The 23,918-nt window shown below is 44.0% G+C and overlaps 1 protein-coding gene across 4 annotated transcripts in view; it reads left to right on the forward strand.

Moving 5' to 3' along the window:
• DPY19L3 (dpy-19 like C-mannosyltransferase 3) overlaps positions 1 to 23,918 on the forward strand; it is a 517,935-nt gene that overhangs the window by 374,495 nt on the left and 119,522 nt on the right. For all 4 annotated transcript variants that reach the window (XM_078671604.1, XM_078671603.1, XM_078671605.1 and 1 more), the window contains 3 exons: positions 4,327 to 4,449; positions 16,930 to 17,041; positions 19,574 to 19,630. In XM_078671604.1, coding sequence (XP_078527730.1) covers positions 4,327 to 4,449; positions 16,930 to 17,041; positions 19,574 to 19,630 — 292 coding nt within the window. The remainder of the gene's footprint in view (positions 1 to 4,326; positions 4,450 to 16,929; positions 17,042 to 19,573; positions 19,631 to 23,918) is intronic.

Consider the following 23,918-nt stretch of genomic DNA (forward strand, 5'->3'; position numbering starts at 1 on the left):
GCTGACTTTGAGGTGGACGGCTGCTCGCTGTTTGGGCTTATTTAGGTATGACTCGGCCCACATCACTTTTTTTCCCAGATTAAACTGGTTCAACTGCAGTGCAAGTCCTTTGATTACCTAAAGAAGAAACTAACAGCGATCAGCTTAGACTATGTGCTGCTTTCCCTAGCCAAGTTGAAAATGATGTTCAACTCAACCTGAGGCAGCATGCTATTGGGTAGTCTAGCCTAGGAACCTCAGACTAAGCTTTATTGAACAGAAATGCTGGGAACAGCCTAATGATTGCCTGAAGCAAAGCCAAAAGAGACTAGATGTAATCGGTGACAGCGACATAAAACTGAAACTGATCCCACGAAACCACTAGGGACCGCTTACAATGACATGAACTTTGAGGCATTCTGAACCAGCTAAGAATCTGGAGCACTTACGTTTTGACTATCCTGATTGACCCTTGGCGTGGGGAGCTGATATACCTTTTGGCCTATTTGTGGTCCTCCCTCATGTGCCCCTTTGGGTGCTGCTTTGCCTTTCTCTTGAATTGTTAAATGATTCAAGTGCATTTTGAACTACCTATTGGTTTGATGCATTCCCTTGAATTTACTAGTACCATGTGCTCTTTATTCCTGTCCAGATGTGGTAGTGTCGGGCGCAAAGCCTGCTTCAGTTTTAGTTTTGGATGGTAGGGTATGATTTTCTGACTGATTGCAGACTTGTTCCTCTGGCTATCATGGGGAGGGCAACAGATGATTCAGTGGTAGGAGTTAATGGTGGGGATGGTTGGGTGTTATCTTATGAGTTATATTCACTCAATGCCACATTCTCAGGTCACTGGATTTTGCACAGAATTTTCACTGATGGCCGAACCAACGATGGAGAACCATTCACAATTCCTGTGTATTGTTTCTAAGATTGTAAATTTCTTAAATTATACCGTTTAAATGAACAGAAGTTCTTACGCCGACATAAGCATCCTCCACATGTATTGATGCTTCACGTATATTGATGCGTTCTGAACGATCCTGACCGCAAAATGGAGGGCATAAACACCCTCATCACCAGAAATAGCCACTTCAGTGATCAGTCACCACCATAACTGAGGCATGATTGTACTTGGGTAGACATGAAGCATTGTCTTCTTCATGTGCAAAACATGGAAGCTATGGCCCTCGTTTTACAGTGGTGCTTCGTGGTCAAGCAGGGTCCTTTGACCTTCGGAGTGGGTGTTTGGGGTGGGCTGGCTTACAGTACACTGTTACAGAAATCAGGGATGTATTTTCCAGAGCAAGCGTTACACTGCTCCAAAATGAGCAGTCATGACCTGTTCACTCAGAACATGTCTTGTTCTGAAGAGGAAAGCGAAGCAGTGTTATTTTACTTATTTAGGAGCAAGCTTACCTTGCCAAAGTAGTTTAATATCATGTGCCGGAGTGGAGCATAAAAGCTATTAATGGTGCTTCTGAAATATGCATAGTGGAACACGGTGTTCTGCAAGGTTCGCAGAATTATGCTGCTAGAGTGCATTCCTGTGTAGCAATGACTAGCGAAGCGCATGTAACCTCAGCCCATATCAGAAGTGCTTGACTGAAAAATGCAGTGTGTGATTACACCAGACTGGGAAAGCTTGCTCAAACAGCACATAAAACATGATACAATAAGAACAATTCTGAGTGAAACCAGATCACACCTCTGTAATGTGTTGCTGCGCATTACATTTTTATTATTGATGTTAATATTTAAAATCCTGATTGTTTGACCAAGTTCCAGTTTAACCATTTATTATCGTGGTGCTCTCTATTTATTTGTAGACTTGCAGTATGTATTTTGTAAAATTTAAATTTAAATTTGAAAAAATAAAAAACCTGGTAACAACTAGATGCGCATTGTTGCAAATAAAATGTATTTGAGCTGGTTATCGGTTTTTGAGACCCAAGCACAGCCTGGCACTAAAGACGGGTTTTCCAAAATTCTTTCAAGCCCTGTTAATAAATAGGCCTCTTAAAATAATTTTCAGTTTGACAAATATAAATGTTTCATATTAGTTTTGGAAAAACAAAGATTGGCAAAGCCAAAGACGCTTGACTCTGAAATGAAAACCCATTCCAAGATGGCTGTTGATGCAAACACCTGGGTCATGAGACATTCCTCCGCTTCAAGACTTGTCTGCACAGTCATGGTGATGCTTGGTGTCCATCTTTAATTTCTAGTCCTAGCATGGTGGATGGGCAAGTTAGAACAACTAATTAAAAGGAAAACAAAAAGCCCACCACAGCAAAAAAAAAAAATATATATTAAAAAAGGTGGGGAGGAGTGATCATCCCAGCAGCAGTTTTACAGATGTAGGATCCTCTTAAAGCAGGTGAAAGGAGTCCAAGGAGAGTGCACAGGAACATCTGGGGGAGAGTGCATGAAAAGCACATGCACTCATAGTAAGTGCAGTATGTAAAAGAACAAAGAATCCTTTCAAGCCAGTTATGAAAGAATACAATTCGTCCAATCAGAACACTGACTAGAATGCTCCTGGTTGGCACAAAACATGAATAGGGAAAAAAGCCACTGAATTAAGATCAGCCACCTGAGACTGACAACAAAGCCATCCAGTCATGAGCAAGGGAGTGACCCATAGTAGCCCACTCTAAATATATGTTACAGTTTGGACCTAAAGGACTGCCAACTGATAACTAAACTTTAATGGAGACCTAAAAAGACCTCAAAGGACTTGGGGCCAGATGTAGGAAGGCTATTACCGGTCGGTAAGGGCCGAAATCGGCCGTTACCGACCGGTAATAGCCTTTTCAGATGTAGGTGGTATATTTACCGATTCGGTAAATAACGAATCGGTATTTACCGAATCGGTAAATGAGATGTAGGAAGCACTTTAAAGAGTGCTTTTGTGCTTTAAGGATTCGTTATTTACCACCGACTATTAGTTGGTGGTAAATAAGGAATTCCTCTGTAAATGCAAATCTGTGCATTTACACCTGTGCCATGTGACAGACATACATGCCCTTAGGGCATGTATGTATGCCACATGTGCACTCCAGCACTATTCAGGGGTGCAACAGGGTGTCAAAGAGACACCCTGCCACCCTTGACTCGCCACCCTTGACTCTTTCCCTATTTTACCGAATCGGTATTTACCGATTCGGTAATTGACATTCATTCCTATGGGCCTCCAGGCCCATAGGAATGAATGGCAATTACCGAATCGGTAAATACCGATTCTTAACGATTCGGTATTTTTTACTGACTTTTTATCTACATTGCATTTACGGATTCGAAAATACCGAATCGGTAAAATTCGGTATTTTCAAATTGGTAAATTACAATTACCTACATCTAGCCCATGATTCCCAAATATTGGAATTACTTGAAGAATAAAAACCGAATACTGTGTAGCTGCATCTCATAAACCTTTTGTGCGTATCATTAATGTTCCAATTGAAGGTGCTACCCCGGGCACCTAAACTCAGAACTGAGCCAGCTCAAGTATATTGCTGTTTTGTGAAGATCCAGATTAAATTATTATGGGCTACGTATTTCGTTGCCAACTTTTTAAAGATGTTAGGAAAAGCTTACTTAAGCCTCTGTTAAAATAATGTAAAGCGACCTCTGTTCCTTCAGTAACATTTGCTGTATCAAAATATATCAAAGGCGTCTTAAGAAATCCCAAACAATTTTGTTGAGTGGATTATCTTATGAAGAGGTATGTACTTTAATATTTACAAATAATTATTTTCGAATTACACTTTTTGATTTTTAAATGTAAGTTGGTACTTTTGTTTTATAGTCTTTTTGTTTGTATGCATTTCATTTAACAGTGCAAACCTGTCTATGGAGCAGTGGAACACCGCACAAGTGGAGGGGTGTAATTTAAAGTACTGGAGATAACAATGAATGGGGCATGGAAGAAAAGGGAAAATGAGTCTGTTAGCTGAGAGAAGGGTGAGAAGGGGTTATGAGGCGAACTGTAGTTGGCGATAGGATGGTTCTTTTATGTGGAGTGTAGTAACTCATTGGTCACAATGGGACGTAATGTTTTATGAAAGAATTGCAAATATTTTGGGTGCATTCCTTCTTTGATATTTTAATGTACAGATCAGTCCGAGAAGAAAAGTAATGCAAGCAAGACGTCCCTGCATTTTGGAAATAAAGTTGTACCTGAAATGTATATGGAACCCATGTTAAGAAGGAAAAGAATGAAAGAATGAGTTGTGCCAGAAAAGGTTATCCTAATTGGAATGGTGAAAAAATTGCAAATATATCTGCAGCGTGATCGTTGTGAGATTTCACACTTTAAAAATGAACTTCTTTTTCATTATCATGCAGAGATTCCTCATCTGTGCCATCCTTGGATAACAAGGGAAATGGATCAATTGCACTCAAACCAGAGACGGCTTATAACTTAATGCACACCGTTATCTTCGGATGCTTGTCTTTAAGTACAATGAGGTATATTCCTTTCCTGTATTGTTTCTGTGTGATGGTGGTAATTGACACTTAAGATGCTTTCAGGAGTCACTACAAATACAAATATGCTATTAATTTGCTATTTTTGAGTTATTAGTGAATTGATTGAGTATTTTTTCCAAACTGTGATGGCACATGATTGCTTGGAGGGAGGTTGCACTATAAGCAAATGTACAATAGAAAATCGTTGTACAGGAAAGCAGTTCTCAATAGTAGCTGTAGAATGGTTGTGTTATAATTCACCGCTCTCTGTATAGTTGACAATAAGGCAGGTGCTCTACTCCCAGGGCTAACTGTCCCAGAAAAACCCTCAGACTTCAGAATACAACAAAACTCAGGAGAAGCGCTCTATATATGGCAGTGTAGAATACAAACATTTGTATTACCATAAGTGTATGTGAAAACAATTAGTAAAAAAACCCAATTCATAAAGAGCATTTTTGTTTCGATTTGTCAAAAGCCAAAAGATCAAATAAATCGAATTGGTAAGTAAGTTGCTCTTTTAAAAATAATGTAAAATAATGTGAATTTCACGCGGGTGATGCATTTTCTTTCAACAAAGGATCTGAGGTCTTAGCTCCATAGGCATTTTGTCTTAGTGCAGCTATGGGAAACCATTCATGATGGACTCCAAATGTTGCTGTCTCCAACTCGCCGATTCTGTTTTTGCATTTCATACATGTACAGCACCCGTATAAAATGAACTTCAGTCACTCTTGTCAAATACAGCAATAAATAACATATTCTGTGTGGTTGATCAGTGTCTCCCACCTAAGTCACTCTATTCTGTTTCCTGTTGTCTGTTGGTTTATCTTTCTATGGCATTGAGATCGCTGCCCTTTATTTTGTTCTCTCGTTATTGAGCAGGAAATTGCTTCTACTGTAGAAGAGACCAAGCGTGTTCCACAATGTGCTGACGCTTTTTTTTTTTTTTAAAGGGGCAAAAAGTAAGACCAAGTGTTAGTCTTTTTAAGATGTAGATCTTTGCTTAGATGGTTATATATGAAAATTATGAATAATAACTTAAATCTGTTCTGTTGATTCTTAAATGAACCATTTCCCACAAATGTTACACCATGAATAACATTTTAACAAGATGATGAAACCAACCTGTCCTTCTCAGTGAAAATTCTAAAGGATACTTTTCCCCCAATTTCTTTTTCCCCCCATTCCTCTTGATCCATCCTTTTTCTTTTTCAGGAAGAGATGCTTACCTTGTGCTCCCGCACAATCGATCAGTCAACTCTGCCTCTGCCACCTTTATAGCCTTCCCCTACCCAAGCCCTACCATTCTCCATACCTTGCCTTTTTAGGTCTCGCTAGAGATAGTTTTAGCTGTCTGGCAAGACCTGTTGTCCCCAGTATACACACTGCACAACCCAAAAGTACACTCTACAAACAACTTGTAACACGGGAGGCGCTAGGGGGCGCACAGCGGAATGGCTGCCTGAACCGCAGCTCCGCCGGGCGATCATCATCTAGGTGGTCGATTTCTGCCTTCACCCCGCTAATCCGCTCTCCAAGACCATCATTGATCGTGAGAAGATGCGGTGCGTCGGCGGCGAGGGGTTGCTTCCACTGATACTCCGGTAAAAACAACTTTTGACGTTACTTGCGGGGAAGTGCGCTTGCTTGCCTGACGATATGGCCGCCATCAGGCTGCGGATCCCCGACACGCGAAGCAACCCGGCTTCAAGTTGGCTTCATGTTGCCCCCCTGTACTAACCTGGGCGAGCGGAGGTGAGGTTTGGCATTCAGGGACCGTGAGCATGTGAAGCGTTGCCCCTCACCCCAGTTCACGTCTACGGGACTTTGCAGACGCCCAGACATGTATGCCTGACAATATGGCGGCGGGAGGCTCCCGAGTGCCGAGTTAGCTGCCTTCGCGCCAAAACGAGCTGTCACTGCTACAGGGTTCTGTGCGCACAGGGAGGACCACCGATTCACTGCGGACCGCTGTACAATCTTAGGTACGGACTGTCCTGGCCAAAGCTGCTGTCACCACCCGCACTACCGCTTGTACGCGAGCACACCCGGCAAGGCAAAGTGACCCAGCGACGGAGGGTCACACGCGGTGGGAGGCGATCCCGCGTCTTGCTGCCTGTTGCGTGGCCCAGGACAGGGACACAAACGGTCATTGACTACGCCAAGACGCGCAGAGGAAAAATTGCGCAGGTCGCGTCCCCCCTCAGGAACTGCGCTGTCTGATGAGAGGAGCCCAGGCGCAAGGGCGGTATCCACAAGCTTGCTCCCTGTCTGCACCGAGACATCACGGCGGCGGCGGCAAGAACCACGAGGGCATCGGGGGCCATCCTCAGGAAGGTGACTTCCCCCTCCGCTATCATGGGGAAACCCGATAAACAACAGCCAAAGATCTCCTTCGACTCCAAAAAAGCGACGAGACTAATAGACGGGGCGGTGGAAGATGGCGGGGCGGCCGACCCACCACCCAGTACCAACATGGAGAAGATACTGCTGGCGATCCAGTCGAATCTGCAAGATATCAACGGTAAGCTTGATAACCTCACATGCAGAATGGATGGTATGGCCGCCCGTCAGGAGAAACATGGCGAACGTCTGGATGAGGCGGAGACCAGGATCTCCGCAGTTGAGGATGAAGCGAGGACCTCCACCACAAACGGGCATGGAACGTCTCTTGGAGGTGATCAAGGCGAAGGAGGAGGATTTGGAGGCGCGCTCGAGGCGCAATAACGTCAGAATAGCGGGCCTGCCGGAGACGACCAACACTGGGAGGATGGAGCAGTTTGTCGAGAACCTGTGCAAAGATCTCTTTGGAGCGGAGGCCCTATCATCGGTCTTCATAGTGGAGCGTGCCCACAGATCGCTAGGCCCCAAGCCGCCACCTGGCGCCACACCTAGACCTATTGTGGCGAGAATTCTCAACTATCGAGACAGAGACGCGATCCTCCGGCTCGCGCGTGAGAAGGGCAAGATCACCCATCAGGGCAACTCCCTGGAGTTTTACCCGGATCACACGGTTGCAGTTCAACAGGCGCGAAAGGAATATTCCTCCGTAAAGGCCAGGTTGCGAGATTTGAACATTGTCTACTCCATGTTGTATCCGGCGCGGCTGAGAGTCCTGTGGAAGGGGAAAGCAATCGTGCTGACAACACCAAGGGCGGCCCAGGACTTTGTTAAGAGAGCACAGCGTGAGGCGAGAGAGGACTCGCAAAATGACCAGCACAGAGACTCGGAGTGATGCCGTGGAAGCTGTCTCTCATCATGTAGCGGTGAGTTTTGTTGTACTGTTTCACGACGTGCATGGCCACATGACCACTTTGGGTTGTACCGGACGGCTCCGTCCGGGGTCGTCCGCCTGGGGGAGGTCAGGTCGCTTTAAGACACTTGCAATATGGTGCTGGGGCTGTCGTTCAATGACACGATGAGGGCTACAGTACAACTCTGTTTTTTTTTCTTTTTTCCTCTTGATTTTTTGCTTCACCCTGCTGTGGGCCCATGTTAAATTGTCCACCCAACGGTGCACTTATTCACGCGGCCGAAACGGACTGCTACAGTGGCGGATGCCTGATGCGACTGCCAGGCTCCTACACCTCGCATTAGCCAGGACTTCTTTTATTGCGGAGTCTCAAGGCCGCGAGAAGCGTGCGAGACTCTTACATGTGGTGATGCACCGACTTGTGGAACGGACTTCAGCTGTTGACGGCCCGTTTGCATACACGTTGGCGGAGATGCCCCCTGACTACGCCGCATAGCTTGCAGGAGGCGATGGATACAAGGGGCAGGTTAACTTTGTAGTCGGCAACGGACATCTGGGGGTGCCGGTTGATCGCAGTGATGCCCTTTGGAACTGTTACCAATTTGGAAATATTGCCGAGGTACTGGAGAGGGTATTGGAGAAGTGGAGGGTGGGGGCGGGAGCTTGATCACCTGTATTATGCATATGTACAGTTGCTTACAGTATCGCCGGAACCCGACCACCGGGTGTAGAGTTGTGCTCCTAGCGGACCTCCGTAAGGGTGTTACCCACTAAGTGTTCTAAGTATGGGCACTGTGTTGATGGTTCTGTGTTTGAGGGAATTGTGCTCTGAAGGGGTATGGCTTCGGCAGGTTGGGGTTGCTGGAGTGGGTGGGACTAGGGGTGGGGGACTGTTTGCCAGTTTACAAAGACCGACAACCTTGCATATATATTGTTTATTATGTTCCAGAATGAACTGTGCTGTCATAAATGTAATAGTCCTTTGCAACAAGGGCGGGAGGGTACCACACGAAGGATTGGTATGTATAGGGATGGTGTTTATTGTATTTGCAGATGTCTATGGGTTCTGGGGAGGAGGGTAGATTATGCTTAAACGTTCTTACGTGGAACATCAGGGGGTTTTCTAGACCTCAAAAGGTTAGGCAGGTTTTTGCCAGTCTTAACAGATGGAACATAGATATAGCGTTCATACAGGAAACGCACCTCGCACCGCACACCCATGCGCATTTGGGTGAGAGGTGGGCGGAATCAGTATATAGGGCCTCTTATTCTTCCTACTCCCGCGGGGCGATTATTTTGATCAAGAAAGGGGTCAACTTTGAGGAGCGACACGTTATATGTGATCCTGCTGGCAGATATGTGTTGTTGACAGGTACACTGAGGGGCCAAAGAGTGACACTCTTGAACGTCTATGGACCAAATACTGATGCTCCCGAATTTTTCCGGGAAATATGGGGACACTTACAAGCACACGCTAGCGCACACTTACTCTGCGGGGGGGACTGGAACGTCACATTGCAGGATGGGCTGGACCGCTCCTCCCAATCGCTAGAACAACACAAGCAATCGCGACAAATGGTGGGTCACATGATGAATGACCTGGCCTTAGCGGATCTATGGAGGTTGCAACACACTGTTACGCCAGGCGCTACACACATCACGTCGTCTCATAATAGTTGGTCCAGGCTAGACTACTGGCTAGGCTCTAGAGATGTGGCGCTGTGGGTTCGTAAGATACAGGTGCTCCCCCGCACGCTATCGGACCACAACCCAGTTCTGCTGCGAGTGGAGTTGCCCCGTTACACCCCCCCCCCCCCTTCCAGTGGCGATTCAATGCCCGTGCACTCTCGGACACAGTCTATGTTGACACAATAACGAAAGCTATCAAAGACTACTTTGCTAATAATGCGCAAACAACGGAGGACCCGTGCCTTCTCTGGGAGGCATTCAAAGCCACGATCAGGGGAGTCTGTTTAAGCACCACAGTAGGGGTACTCAGGGACATCAGGGACCAAATTCGTCGCTGTGAGAAGCAAATGAGGGACTTGGAATTGTTGTATGAGACAACGCAGGATATTTCACATCTACCAGGCCTGCGTGCATTGCATACGGAGCATGCGGACTTTTTGGAGTCCGAAATAAAATACTTAGATCGCCCACAAGTGGCTAGAGCATTTGGAGAGGGGGGCAGGCCAGGGGGGGTGCTGGCGCGTAAAATTTGTGAGGGACGAGGACAAAAAGCGATACTCAGAGTAAACTCTAAGGAGGGGGTACCACAAACGCACTCTGCAGACATCTTGAAATGTTTTGTTGACAACTTTGGCTCGCTCTACCGGTCGCAACCCACAGCCCCAGCGGAGACCACGTATGACTATTTGCGCGATGTGGCGATTGGCTGGCTATCGGATACACACAGGGAGTACTTGGCTAGGCCCGTTACAGTTGAGGAAGTGACGGAAGTGATCGCCTCGCTTCCGAATGGAAAATCACCTGGCCCTGATGGGTACACCTCTGAATTCTACAAGAAATTTGTGGATATTATCGCACCCTATTTAGTGGCCATGTATGGCGCTGCCTTCGAGAAAGCGTTACTCCCCCCCACTCTGCGGGAAGCCATGATCATTGCTCTTCCAAAGCCGTCCAAAGATCCGGAGGAATGCGATTCCTACAGACCGCTATCCCTGATTAACGTAGACTCAAAAATCCTCGCAAAACTGATAGCGACCCGCCTGTCCCCCTTGATGACACGCCTGGTTCTTCCAGATCAGTCAGGTTTTGTACCCACCAGATCCACATCACACAACACTAGATCTTTGTTTGCTCTTTCACATTACCTCCAACCGTCGGTCAAAGCTGCGGCTGTCATGCTCGACGCCGCGAAAGCGTTCGATTCCATTGAATGGCGGTATATGATCATTGTCCTGAATCGGATGGGGTTCCCTAAACGGTTTGTACAGTGGGTCACCTTGCTCTACACAGAACCACGCGCTAGAGTTCGGATCAACGGCTATATCTCTGACCCGTTTGACATTGAGCGTGGCACTAGACAAGGCTGCCCGCTATCCCCTTTGTTATTTGCGCTGGCGCTAGAGCCCCTTGCGTGCATCATTCGCCAGAACTACAAAGAGTCGGCGTTGCAATTTGCAGCCAGGCCACTTCACATATCACTCTACGCGGACGATATGCTATTGTACGTCCGTGACCCTGAAATCCATCTAAACCCACTGCTCAGAGAGTACATCCGCTTCGGCGGACATTCAGGCCTGGCGATTAATTGGTCTAAATCCTCCATAATACCTCTGACTGACACCACTTCACCCTTCGACGTGGATTTTCCGCTGGACTGGCAGCGGGAACCGATTCGATACTTAGGGGTCATGTTCCACAGAGATCCGGCAGAGGTCCTGCGGGCAAACTATGGGGTGGTAATCTCTAAGCTTGAAGATAAGATCCAACGATGGATTCGATTGCCACTCTCATTAGCCGACAGAATCGCGATTGTCAAGATGAACGTGTTACCCAAGCTACTGTACCTGTTTAACAACGTCCCGATCACGCCGACGCGTGAGATCTTCCGCCGCATAAAATCCATGGTGCGGACTTTGATTTGGGCGGGCAAACAGGCTCGGATAGATCTGCAAACTCTAACGCTTCCCTTCGCGAAAGGCGGCTTCGGTGTGCCTGATTTTCTCCTCTATTACCTTTGCGCGCAGGCGCAGTATGCGGCGTATTGGTACCACAAGGTCCCATATCTTGCACATGCGGCCGTGGAGGAGGGTGATGCTCATCCCATTCCCCTATCTGCGATCATATCACACTCGAGACCACCGCTGCATGCGATGGACATCAACACGGTGGACACCACGGTTAAAGCGTGGCACAGGCTTGGACAACTGGCCCACAAGACTCCGCTATATGCTCCAGACATGCCTTTACAGCACCACCAGGCGCTGTCAGTCACTGGGGAGAAGGTGGGAATGTCTTTGCTGAGTAAAGCAGGCATTGACAAGCTAGGAGATGTGTTTCAAGCCGGAACGTTCGTAGGCCTAGATCAATTGAATTATATCCAGAACCAGACTCCCATGTTCCACTTCACATACTATAGATTAACTAGGGCGTTGAGGGAACATTACCCAACATTCCCAACAGAACCAGATTGTCTTACAACACTACAACTCCTAATTACTACTACTGATCTTACCCATCTAGTGTCTAGATTGTACTCAGCTGCACAAACGGAACTGGCGGGACACACTCAGAAAGCTAAGGGGCGGTGGGATGCACTGTTGGAAACTCCACTAACAGACGAGGAATGGGATAACACATGCGCGTTAACACAGATTTTGACGCCTAACGGCAACTTAAGGATAATACATTTTAAATTTATACACCAGATCTACTACACGCCGACCAAGCTGAGAAGGTTTGGCCTACAGGAGGAAGACAGATGCAAGAGGTGCAATAGGGAGGGGGCAGATTTTGCACATCTGGCCTGGAACTGCGAAAAGGTGGCGGAGTATTGGGGGGAAGTGACTATCGCTCTCACTTACATGTTAGAGGAAGAGATACAATGCACACCTAAGATCTGTTTACTGGGAATAGTTCCTCAATGCCGGGCTTTGAAGCGTAGGTTTTGCGCACTTGCTTTATTGATGGCGAAGAGACAGGTGGCGCAATGTTGGCATAGCCGGAAGGTACCGACGAAGAAAACATGGCTGCATGATATGTCCACCTGCCGGGACAGACTGCAAACATATGAGGAACAATTGCCGGTGAGGTCAAGACCAAAGGATATGTGGTGTTTTTTGACAACCTACCTTACGTCACTGCAGGACAGTGAGGAGGACTAGTTATCCTTCTGTTTCACTTCATGGGTGGGTTGATTAGGGCACAGGTACAGATTTGACAGAGGTACATATAGGATGGGCATTGCAGCTATAGTTGAAGGAACGACTAGGTCGAATGTAAGGAAACTGTCAGGTCTTAAGTTGGGGTATGTTGTTGTTTCACTATAAAAGGTAAAAATGTAAGACTCACGACACTTGTCAGACATGAGCCATGTATAAGGTGCTGAGAGTGGTAGTACCTACAGATTTCACGCTCTGCTTCGTACAATGTTTGATAACTAATCACTGATTGCATTGATATAGCGAGCCGGCCTCAGGGTTGTAGGCTCATGCTGTGTACTCTGCGTTGTAACAATAAAGGTCTTACAAAAAAAAAAAAAAAAAAAAAAACAACTTGTAACACAAAATACAGAAATTAGTTTGACATTAATCCTCTTCAACCATTGGCTCTTTTGGATGAGCTCCCTTCGGGTATTGGCTACTAGGATGTGTGTTGCATTTTGGGGAAACCCAGGGCATATTGGTGATGCTCACCATTTTTTTTATATTGTGTTTTGCATTGATGAGGCATATCAGAAAATAGTTTGCCTGCAGTCTTATACATGTGATATGCAGACCACAGAAAACAAAGTATATTGCTTACCATGAGGACCACGGCAGTCATCCAACTCTGGGGGCTGCCTGTGCTCTCCGAGTTGGCTACCACAGAAAGCCAAGCACATTGACCCTCCTGACACAAGATAGCGAGCCTGAAGCACATTGGTACATTCAGCAAAAGAGTTCTTTTCCTCCACCAGCTATACTCTGAGGCCCCTGAATACCATTTGCCTTCTGGGACATGGCCAGTGTGATCTTACTGGCCACTTCTGATGAGTTCAGATGTTTCAAGATGGATAGGATGCAGGCTAAGGCGTTACACCTGGATGGGAGCCACATGATTTTTCAGTGACATGCATGCATCCCTTATGGATATGTCGTTTGATGGTTCTTGGCTGTTTGGTAAAAAGCTGACTGTGCCGCTGTGCTTTTAGGACAGCCATGATACGGCTTACTCTTCAGGTTAACTGTCTGACGGCCGTCTATTCCATCAGCAATGCATATAATGCAGTGGCTATGCTCGGTGGTCCTGCCTATTGCCAATGATAGTCCTCACAACCCATGCTGCAGTCCGAAAAACACTTTTGTGGCTCAAGTGACAGAGATGGTGGCACCACCATGGACCATAGTCCTCTTGCTCATCCCCGCTGCAGCTGTGGTCATATTGCTTTGATTCTACTACCCATGGTAATGCACAAACAGTAGGGGACAAAATTATTTTTTCCTACCTGGTGTGCTTTAACTTCAAACCAGTTGGAACTGCACATTATTTATCTTGGTTGGGCTCTTCCCTTCATATCCGCTCCCTCCAGTGTTCCACATGTTTCTGTTCAGAATTTGGCGGATTATTCCTCCATTCTGTCACAGAAAGTTCAGTTTTTGCTAGCCAAAGCAGCCAAAGAGAGGGTTCTTGAGGTGGAGAAGGGGGGGGGGGGTGTTATATCCGTTATTCTTTGGTACCTAAAAAGGACAAGAATAATAATGCCAATAATGGACCTTTGACCCTGGAACACCTTCCTTTGGAAAGACGAGTTCAAGGTGTTGCCCCTGGCGCAAATTCTTTCTACCCTTAATAATTGGGACTAGATGGTATTCTTGCACTTGCAGGACATGTACTTCCTGAACTGTGGCCTCACCTGAGCTGCTTGTGTGTTTATGAAGGTGATGTGGGTTGTTGCAGCCCATCTTCACAAGTCAGGGATATTTATATTGCCATATCTCTATGACAGGCTGCTGAAGGTAGGTCCACTGCAATTAGTAGCTGACTAATCTCAGACATTTATCACTCTCTGTCATTACTGGTAAATTCCACCCTGAAGCTGAAGTCCTACCTGCAGCCTACGCAGAGGATTCCTTTCATTGGGGTAGTCCTGGATACGGAGGCATACAAAGTGCCCCCCCTAAAGTGTCCGGATCATTCAGGTTATGATCCCAATGTTTTGGACTTACGTCTGTATTCTGGTGGACTTTTCAGTCCTAAACCCGTCCCAGGCTAGATTTCACATAGTCACACTGCATTCTGTCATGGGCGATCTACTTCTGAGGGCGTGGAAGAGTCCCAAGGAAAACTGACGTCATCACACAGGGGTTGCCCCTTTATGTAGCTCGGTGTTGTCACTTCCTTTGATAGTGCAATGTCGCTGTGCAGCCAATGGCACCACCTATTGGCACTCAGGAACAGTTGTTATGAAAAGGTATGGATCCACTCTTGTGAGAAAAGAGCATTAACAATGATAAGTGACTTTTTTATCTAGACATAACATATTTGCATACGTATATTTCATCGCACAAATGCCACATTATTTTTCTCATAGTGTTCAGGACACATTTTCATTATAATTCTCATGGGTAGAAATGCAGGGGGCATGGAGTTCTGAACTATTGATTATAGCCAGGAAAAAAATAAATGATTAAATACTTTATAGATAAAGATATGATGAATGGGATAAGCTAAAGCTGTGCACAGACCGGTTTTAATTTTATTGAAGATTATATTTTTTTCGGAATGTTTGCTGAATGTTGAGTACATTTTCTGGTTCATTACTTTAATATTAATTTAAACTGCTGTCTAAAAGCATGTCATGACATTGTTTGGGTCTTGAAACATATTTTAAAGTAGGGTTTCTACATTGTTGTGTATGCAGATCATTTTCCAGCAATAAATGGTGGCCTGTTCTTTGGACAAGTACTAACATCAGCACTTTAACTATCACTAGAGGAGGAAGGAATAAGGATGAGGAGGGGGTGTGAGGCATGAGCATTCCCCAAAATGGAAGCCCTGCTCCTGCTCTAGTTTTCTCCATCTCTCAGTGTTCTCCTTCACATTTCACCCTAGGCTTTCTCTGGAGCTGCACAGTATTGGAGGATGTCTATCAGTTGTTTTTTATTTTGTTAGAATATTTGTAACACGTTGTTTAGTCACAAGCTCTCTATGAGCAGTAACTTGGATTAGTTAACAATTGCTGTGGTATTCTTGTTAGGAATTAATTTTTTGCTTAAATTCATGTGTATATTTATTTTATACTTTTCCATATTTTTTTCTTGCCCCAAGTGCTGTGCCTACTTAATTGAATCTCATATGTTTTGTGGCACACCCCTTTAACGGGTTAAAAAAGACAACTCGAAAAATATTGACATTCCACAATATTGAAGAAAAAGATTCTCGTATGAATGCTGAAAAGGAGTATGAGAGGAATAGGGCAATGCATGGTCAAAGTGGTTAAACAAAACGCCACTACTGTTTTATGCTGGGTAAGGTGGTTGATCAGAACATGGAAAAATTCAAAACACCGAAGGGTTCATGATTGTAAAAGATGAAAAACGTGGCCAGCTCTTTCGTGCTAGTGTCACAAACCTCACAATACCACATGCAAAGGTTCAGCCCACCTAGGAGAACCACAGCCTATTGTAAGCATATAAATGTGCTGGCAGTGTCAAAGGGTCCAAAAATGTGGGTCCACTTTTATAAACATCTGCAGAGTTTTGCCTACACAGATGACATGTACAACTGCAGAAAATATATACTTTTTCTGCACATTTTTAAGGATATGTGGAGAACGCTAAAAATGAGGGGAAATTAAATTAATAACATTTAAAATTAAAATATTTAAAATGTTTTGTTTTTTTACTTGAATTGCCCTATAAATGTCAGAAATATACTACAGTAACCTTCAAATGTTTACATTTTACAATTCTATATTTAAGGACTGATTTACATTGTATGATTTGTTAACCCTCTAGTTGAAGATACTCAGCTAGCTATGTAGCGGAGCAGCATTGTTTAAATTATTTTCCATGTGAAGAAAAGAATAATTGTAACAATTTCACACTACCTCACCACTACATTGTGATCATTTCCAGCAGTCTACTGGATCTACAGATATAGGTTTAGACTGGAGCAAGACAGTACGAAAACTTTCCTTTACGCTGACATGTGCTTTGGTGAATCAAGACAAATTGTTTTATTCTCTTCTTTGTATAGTCATAATTCTGCCCATGAAGACTTGAAACATATTCTGATTAGTGTCCATTGTGTTTCCCGTGTGCAACTGCTGTTTTCTCTTGTTTCGACATCCACTCGACACGCAAGGCCGTCTGCATTTTTCATGCGATTTTACTTTGCCCATTGGAGGTGCTTCATTCCGAATAGACCACCTAGTCCAGCATCGCCTGCTGTTGTCCACAGTTTCTGCATCCATTTTAACAGAGCTTTGAAAATTGGTACTGATTTAAAGAAATGTTCAATATTTCTCAGAATTCCCAATGTCATTGTTGTTTCAGGATGAAATATATCTGGACATCACACGTGTGTGTCTTTGCGTCCTTTGGCCTGTGCAGTGTTGAAGTGTGGGGATTTCTCCTGAAAGCTGTTCGCCTTTACACACCACAGAGGGTAAGTATTTTACTAGATGACAGTGTAAGCCCAGTTACAGCAGCATCTGTCCTCCATCTCTAACCATTTGTTTGCTTTCCTCATTGGGCTGACATCCGGATGATATAGAGAAAGCTGTTTTTTCAAATGTAAACATGTTTTTTATAGTTATTCAATTACTGTATGTTGAAGGGGGAGTGTCATCATATGATCAGGCTCAGTCGAAACCGATGAAATGATGTGCAAACACAGAATGCAACTCGAGGGTTATGAAGCCTGCTTTTTGCAGGTGCATGTTTACAGATAGTAGGTAGCTGGCTAATGCATAAACGACCATGGGGTTTATGCACAAAAGACCCCGTGCATCATTTGCTAGTTTTTGCAAGTAGTAGTATTTGGATTCCTACTTCGTTAATATTTGAGCCTGACAGAGTGCAACATTTTGCAGAAAGGGCTTTGAACAGCCTTTGCTCCTGAAGGAGGAGGTTGAACAATATGGTATTATGCCCATATGTTTCTGTCCATTGGGGCCCTTGTATTTGTTTTGTCTAAGTGTGATAGAAACAATGGTTGTGTTTGCTGAATCGAGCAGTTTGTTTTTACAAGGGAACTAACCGAAAGATTTAGGTCACCAAAAAATGAATATTGCTCGATCTTAAATGGTAGTTCCAGCCATTGTATGACTTTTTTGCCAGACAAAGGTTAATATGCTGTGGCTGCTTACACCCTCCTCCGAGCTGTCTGTAATAAGGAATAGTGTGGAAGTGACGTGTTCTGAGAAGGAGCAAACCAATGTGGGATGACAACATTGCTTCTTCAGAGGAGAGGGACTCTGTGGAACAGACCGCATTGTTTACATTGCTTTTGATCTGAGCCACAAGGTTGTGGAGTGGACCTTGTTGTTGGAGTTAAATGAAGGAGGACCTAGGAGGTACTCATAGTAGATGGGGGAGTAACATCAAAGACCGTAAGAGCTCCCTAATGACTTCTAAGGTGGGAGGAATGCAGCTTGATTGGAATATTTTTTGGTTTCTACTCCTTTCTACCTTTTATTGGGCCTCTGAAGATATAATGGTAATAGGGAGAGAAATGAAGGTAAAGTAGAAGTGAATCTGCCTGTATAGAGGAGAGTGGATGCAGATACTCGGAAGCGTTAAATAACACCCCTTTATCATAAGGGATCTCTTCGTTCTCTGGGTTGCATGTTTGCATAATATTTTAGAAGGTATCTGGAGAACTCAACAGCGTACTAAAGTGTACATAGAGTAATGAGAGTTTTTATAAAATATGGTTTGTGGTAAAATCAGTTTACCCTTCTAAACACTGAGCACAAGGAAAGAGCAAAAACAAGAAAAGGCAAAACACTGTTTTTTGTTTTTGTAGAGAGTTTAATGTTTCTTTAGGTAAGCAGCAAAGAGAATAAGTGTTAGAGATTAGAAGTTTAACTATAAAGCATTGGCCATCTTTGATGGTGCAACTGTTTTTTAAAATTATTTTTAGATGTTTAACACGCATTATGAAATGAAACCTCAGAACTAAGGCTGCGGTATTCCATTTTGTCTGCCTTGTAGTGTGATTACAGTATTCAAAGAGAGAAATAAAAGATAATAACGAATGAAATAAACGTAACTCTGGCTCCTTGACTTTCTTGATCAGCAGTAGATACCTAGATTTGATTGAAATGTATTGAAATACTAAACTGCATTTCTTATCTGTGGGATAAAATGCTCCGAATTAGTGTCAAAACCCAGCCAGCTTTCATTGTAATTCTATAATGCAGGAGTCTTTGGCTTACTGCCAATGACCAGCATCTGTGACATGCATCTAAGCCATAATGTTCTGGAAATAGATGGACTGTTCTGTGCTTTCACCTACAGAAGGGGAGGCAAACGGTGTTGAACACTCTTGAAAGGTGTCATGGTTAATCAAAAAAGAGCCCAGTTTGAACAGTAGTTTTTTAAAAGTAGCCCAGTAATTTGGGTCTTGGATAATATTGAGCGTAAGCTTGAAAGGCGAGGGTGTGGGTGGTGGGGTTGAAGAAGAGATATTTGATTGGGGCTGTCGTCAATCTTGTTATTTTTCACAATAGAACGCCAGATCTAGTTTAAATTCTGGCACTGGAAAGTGAGAGGTATCCTGATCGGAGGTCATCAGTGAGGTCATAACTTTGTCAGGTTTTGCTAACTGCTCATGTAACTGAAATGCATTAGGACATGTAGCTGGTAAGACCTGTGCGAGGGCATTTAGGAGAACGGCCATGTTTATGTTGCCTAATACTGTAGATCTTTGTCAGTAACTGTGGCGAAGGCACCCTGCATTGTAGTGTATGTCTAGGAGGACAGGCACATTGTTCAGATGGACCAGTCCAGCCCTCCTTCATTCCTGAAATAATGATCAGAAATGGCTTACTTTTTCCAGGGTATCCTACTTGTTTCAATAATGTATCCAATATTTATCTGTACTTCACTGAATGCCGCATAATCTCAATGAATAATTGAACCTTCATATTATGGATTATTGCAAATGGTCTAAAAATACGTATGTTTTCCACAGATAAATCTGCTTCAATATTTTACGCCCCTGATGATTATACTCTGCCTTTATTACAAGGTGAGGTTCTACTACATTTGCTGCCATACCTTTCTGTTGTTATGTTTTTACCTTCCGTTATGTGTATGATGTACCGAAAGTTGTCATTGAATCATGCCAAGTTCATGCAAAAACAAATTTAAGAAAACCTTATCTGAACTAATAATTCTCAAGAATTTTCCAAACATCAATGATGTATCAGTTCTTCTGGGTTTAATTTGCAAGATGTTTGAAGATACCTGACCTTCGAATGGATGGAATCAATCATCCTGACCATGTTACCTGTTCAAAAAGATGCAAATCTCTGTCACAAGATGTGTTGGTGGCTCAGTGTTTAGTTTAATGGGTATTGTTTGTGATTCACAAAGGTTCTCATGAACAAAATGAACTAAATGAATTTAGCCAAAGGTATTTGTTTCATGAAAAAGGACAATTTACATATCAGTACTCTAGCAACTTATGTTTTCAAAATTCTGTAGATTTCAATATTAAAAGGCCTTTTCAGAACTTTTCCATGACAAATAACAGATACTTCTTTGAGCAGATTCCTCTTTTGGACATCAGACTGGATACTGAAAATGTTGCATATGTTCTATGCAGGTGACATTCAAGTCTTTAGGGGTAAAGTCATGAGTGCGTTGTCTCTAAAGGCAGCATACGCAGTCCAAATAAGCATTCCATGACCCATGAGTGCAGTTGTTTTTGGTGCATGCCTCAGGCATTAAATCCTGCAAGGATCGCAGATAACAAATGTTAGTTTAAGGTGATGCACATAGTGTCTTGCTATTTGATTCCTGCTGTGCTATATCCACACTGTGTAGACATCAGTACAGAGATGAACCAGGTCGGCTTAATGTCTCTTACTATCTCATTAGGGCTGGCAGGCTTGTGTCAATAGAGTAAATAATTTGTCTAGGTCAGAATGGCCAAGTAGATCCATGTGCAAACATGCTTGAATGTGGTTAGGTCCATGCCCCCACAACTCACCAATCTCCGCAGTGTTACTTGAAGGCCTTGAGCCTCTCTCTTAGATTGTTCTCTTCCAGAAAACCTTCTTTGTTGACCTGTACAACATGAGAAGTCTATCCCTATTGCCTGCTTCATTGTCCGCATCCTTGAACTTGCAGTATCCAGGCTGGAGAAGGACTCATTGTTAAATTGAGCAATAGGCTACATGGTGACCGTTTCTTATTTTTCTAGAACAAAGTTTCTAGTTTGGGGTCCCTTTTATTAATAGCCTATTAAAAGGTGAGCTCCTTTTTATCAAAGCCTTTTCTCCCGACTGACATTTCAACTGAGTTCTTGCTTTTCTACATTGCTGACCATTCATACCTGATAGCGCTCAAACCACTAGCCGCCAAGCTTAGGTCACAACACACACATTATGCACTGCATTTCCACGACTGCCCCCTGCTGATATTGCTCTATGCTGACATCAGTGTCTGCATCAGGGAACCCCAGGTAAACTTTAACCCCATACTTCGGAAATTCGCAAGGTTTGGAATAATGTCAGGCCTCTTCATTAATTGGGATACATCTGCTACCTTTCCACTTACTGCTGGCTCCCATCCAGTGGACCTAGATTATCACCTGAATGGTACACAGAACCCGTTAAATACCTGGGAATCTGGTGGAGTCTGGAGATAGAGGAAATATTCCAGCTTAATTATGGTTGTGCAGATAGTCAATCTGAGGAACAGATAGACAAATGCCTGAAACTGCCACTGTCAATGGCTGGCAGGATGGGATTGATGAAAATGTTAATGTTACCAAAATTCCTGTGCTGCTTTCTAAACTTTCCTATTATACTTCATGAAAATTTTTTCCAAACTCTCATAGCTCTGCTCATTAACTTGTTTGGGCACATAAAACACTCAGAATTGCATGGTATATGGGAAATCCTTACATGGTCGTACACATCGGCGGAGGGGGAGGGGGTGGGGGGTTTACAGTCCTCAGCATGGAGCTATATTCTCATTGTGCTCAGGCACACTTCGCCTACTACTGGGTAATGCCACAGCATAACATGGTTCATATTGCTGTGGAAAAAACATAGCTAGTCCTACCCCTCTTGTGAACACTCTTTGGTCTATCCCGTTTAGTCAAGCGAAATGAAATTAATACAACATGTTTCTGCCTGGACAAGCTTAAAAGCAAAATGTAAAATGCATTATAATACACACCCCAGGCCCCCTTATCATCACACACTTATCACACACGCTCTTATCCATGATGAGCGAACAAAAATCAGTATCACATTTACACAATTTTAAAATCTGCACTTGGGGAAGGGGGACATTGCATCTCACTGGACTCGCAGAAAATACGTGCGGCACTTACACAACTAGAATTTTTTTTCATTTAGCAGATTTAGGATCAGTGCAGATTAATGTTAGCATCTGTTGCCGAACTGCCTGCTACTTTTGGCCCCTTGCAATGTACTATAAAGCATAAATCCCCACGCAACTTAGAACCATCCCATACTGGAAAACCAAGCATGCGCTCTTGATGTGCCCCTCACGAAGGAAACCAGGGAATACTGGTGCAAGCTGTTACTAAGTAGCAGGTTGTGCCTGATTCATTATAGATCGACAGAATATATTATACTCTGCTCAAACTGCACATATAGCAGCTGAGAATGGACTTGGGCTGCAAGCGATGTGAAGAGAAGGGCACAGTTTACCCTAATGACAGCAAACAGTTTGCACCCTTCAGTAAATAATTGAGTTTGGTCTGTTGATATCTCTAGTTGTGGTACTTCTGGACTGGGTTCAACACAAACCTCACCCGGGCCCAAGTTCACCGGTCTTGCACTCCTGCTGCCAAGCGGTTAGAAGCTAAACGTTGTGGGTGCTGACGCTTTCTTACTACTAAACAGTGGCAGGCAGAACAAACCTACTGCTGGATGGAAAAATGGAACTTCATGAAGACTTGCTACTCGAAGCATCACTGCCTAACAATATTTGGTCTTGGTTCAAGCATTACCTTGTCCGTTGATCAGAAACAGAGGCTACTTCTCATTAATGACCATAATTTACGCTGCAAAGTGGAGGGGAAAGTGGGATGATCCAGCCCAGTGGACATCGACGATATGGCTGACTTGAATGTTTCTGTAACACTTTAATGTAGGAAATGTGTTGTGCCATAATAAGCAGGACCTCAGGTAAGTATCAAAGCTGTTTATTTTGTAAGCTGTATATAGACGAAGCCCCTGCTGTTGTGCTCTTTCAGGAGATGCTCCAAATGACACAAGTGAAATGTTCCTTACGAGAGACACAGCTATGAAACATCATTACTGAACATTCTACATATGTTAAGCTCTAGATAGGTGAAGTACAACATAATATCTCCTTTTTTGTAACTAAGAAAACCTAAAATAAATACTAGGTTCTGATGCTTGATTGGGATGGCCTCCTGGGTAGGTGTAGGAGCTGACAATCACTGGGGTAGGTGTTTGAAATGTGACTAGTTCCATATGATGGACTGTCTGGGATGGTGTGCAGTCACCATGTGTCCTTTGCATGTCACCACCCTCAGAGGATCGACATCAAACAGACCATTTTCCACTTTCCCTTCTGCCTGGCCAGGACTAGGTCACCTTCATTGAAGATTGTGTGTAGACTCTCTGATGCAGAATGGTGTAAGTCTTCATCTTGCACATTCGAGAAGTGTCAGTAACGTGAACCTGGTCAGCAGTCAGGGATTGCTCTGCTGTTAATTGTGGCAGTTTGGTTCCGATGGCTCTCCCAAATAGCAAGGTGGCGGGTGTTGTTGATTGAGGAGTTAAACAATAATCACAGAGAGCTTAGCACAGGGCTTGCTTTAATCCAATCCCCTCCATGGATGCTGGGTGAATAACCCTTTTGAGGGTACCTATAAATCGTTCCACGACACCATGTGCTTGGGGCCACATAGGTGTACTCTTTTGATGCTTGATATTCATTCTGACAATGAACTCTTCGCTGTTGAAGAGATTTGTGAGATTTGAGAATGACGGGGATACCCCACGCTGCAAAGATGTTGTCCAACCTCTTAATGACCTTGTCATGGGTTGTTGATGATAACTCCTCTATCTAAGGTAAAAGTGAATATCCATCAATGACTACATTAGATGATGTCCGTTTCCTAGAGGCCCAAAGAAATAAGCTGCTGTATTTTCCCAAGCCTTTGTAGAAAAGTCAGACATGATCAGTGGATGCTGAGTCACTTTGGGGGGATGGCAATTGGTAAGATGACACTCTGAGTTCCCTCTCAACTCGCTTGTCTTAAGTCAGGGAACCACACTCTGTCTCTTAGGGCTCTTATGGTA

Source organism: Lissotriton helveticus, chromosome 12 (assembly GCF_964261635.1).
Source record: "Lissotriton helveticus chromosome 12, aLisHel1.1, whole genome shotgun sequence".
Lineage (NCBI taxonomy): Eukaryota > Metazoa > Chordata > Amphibia > Caudata > Salamandridae > Lissotriton > Lissotriton helveticus.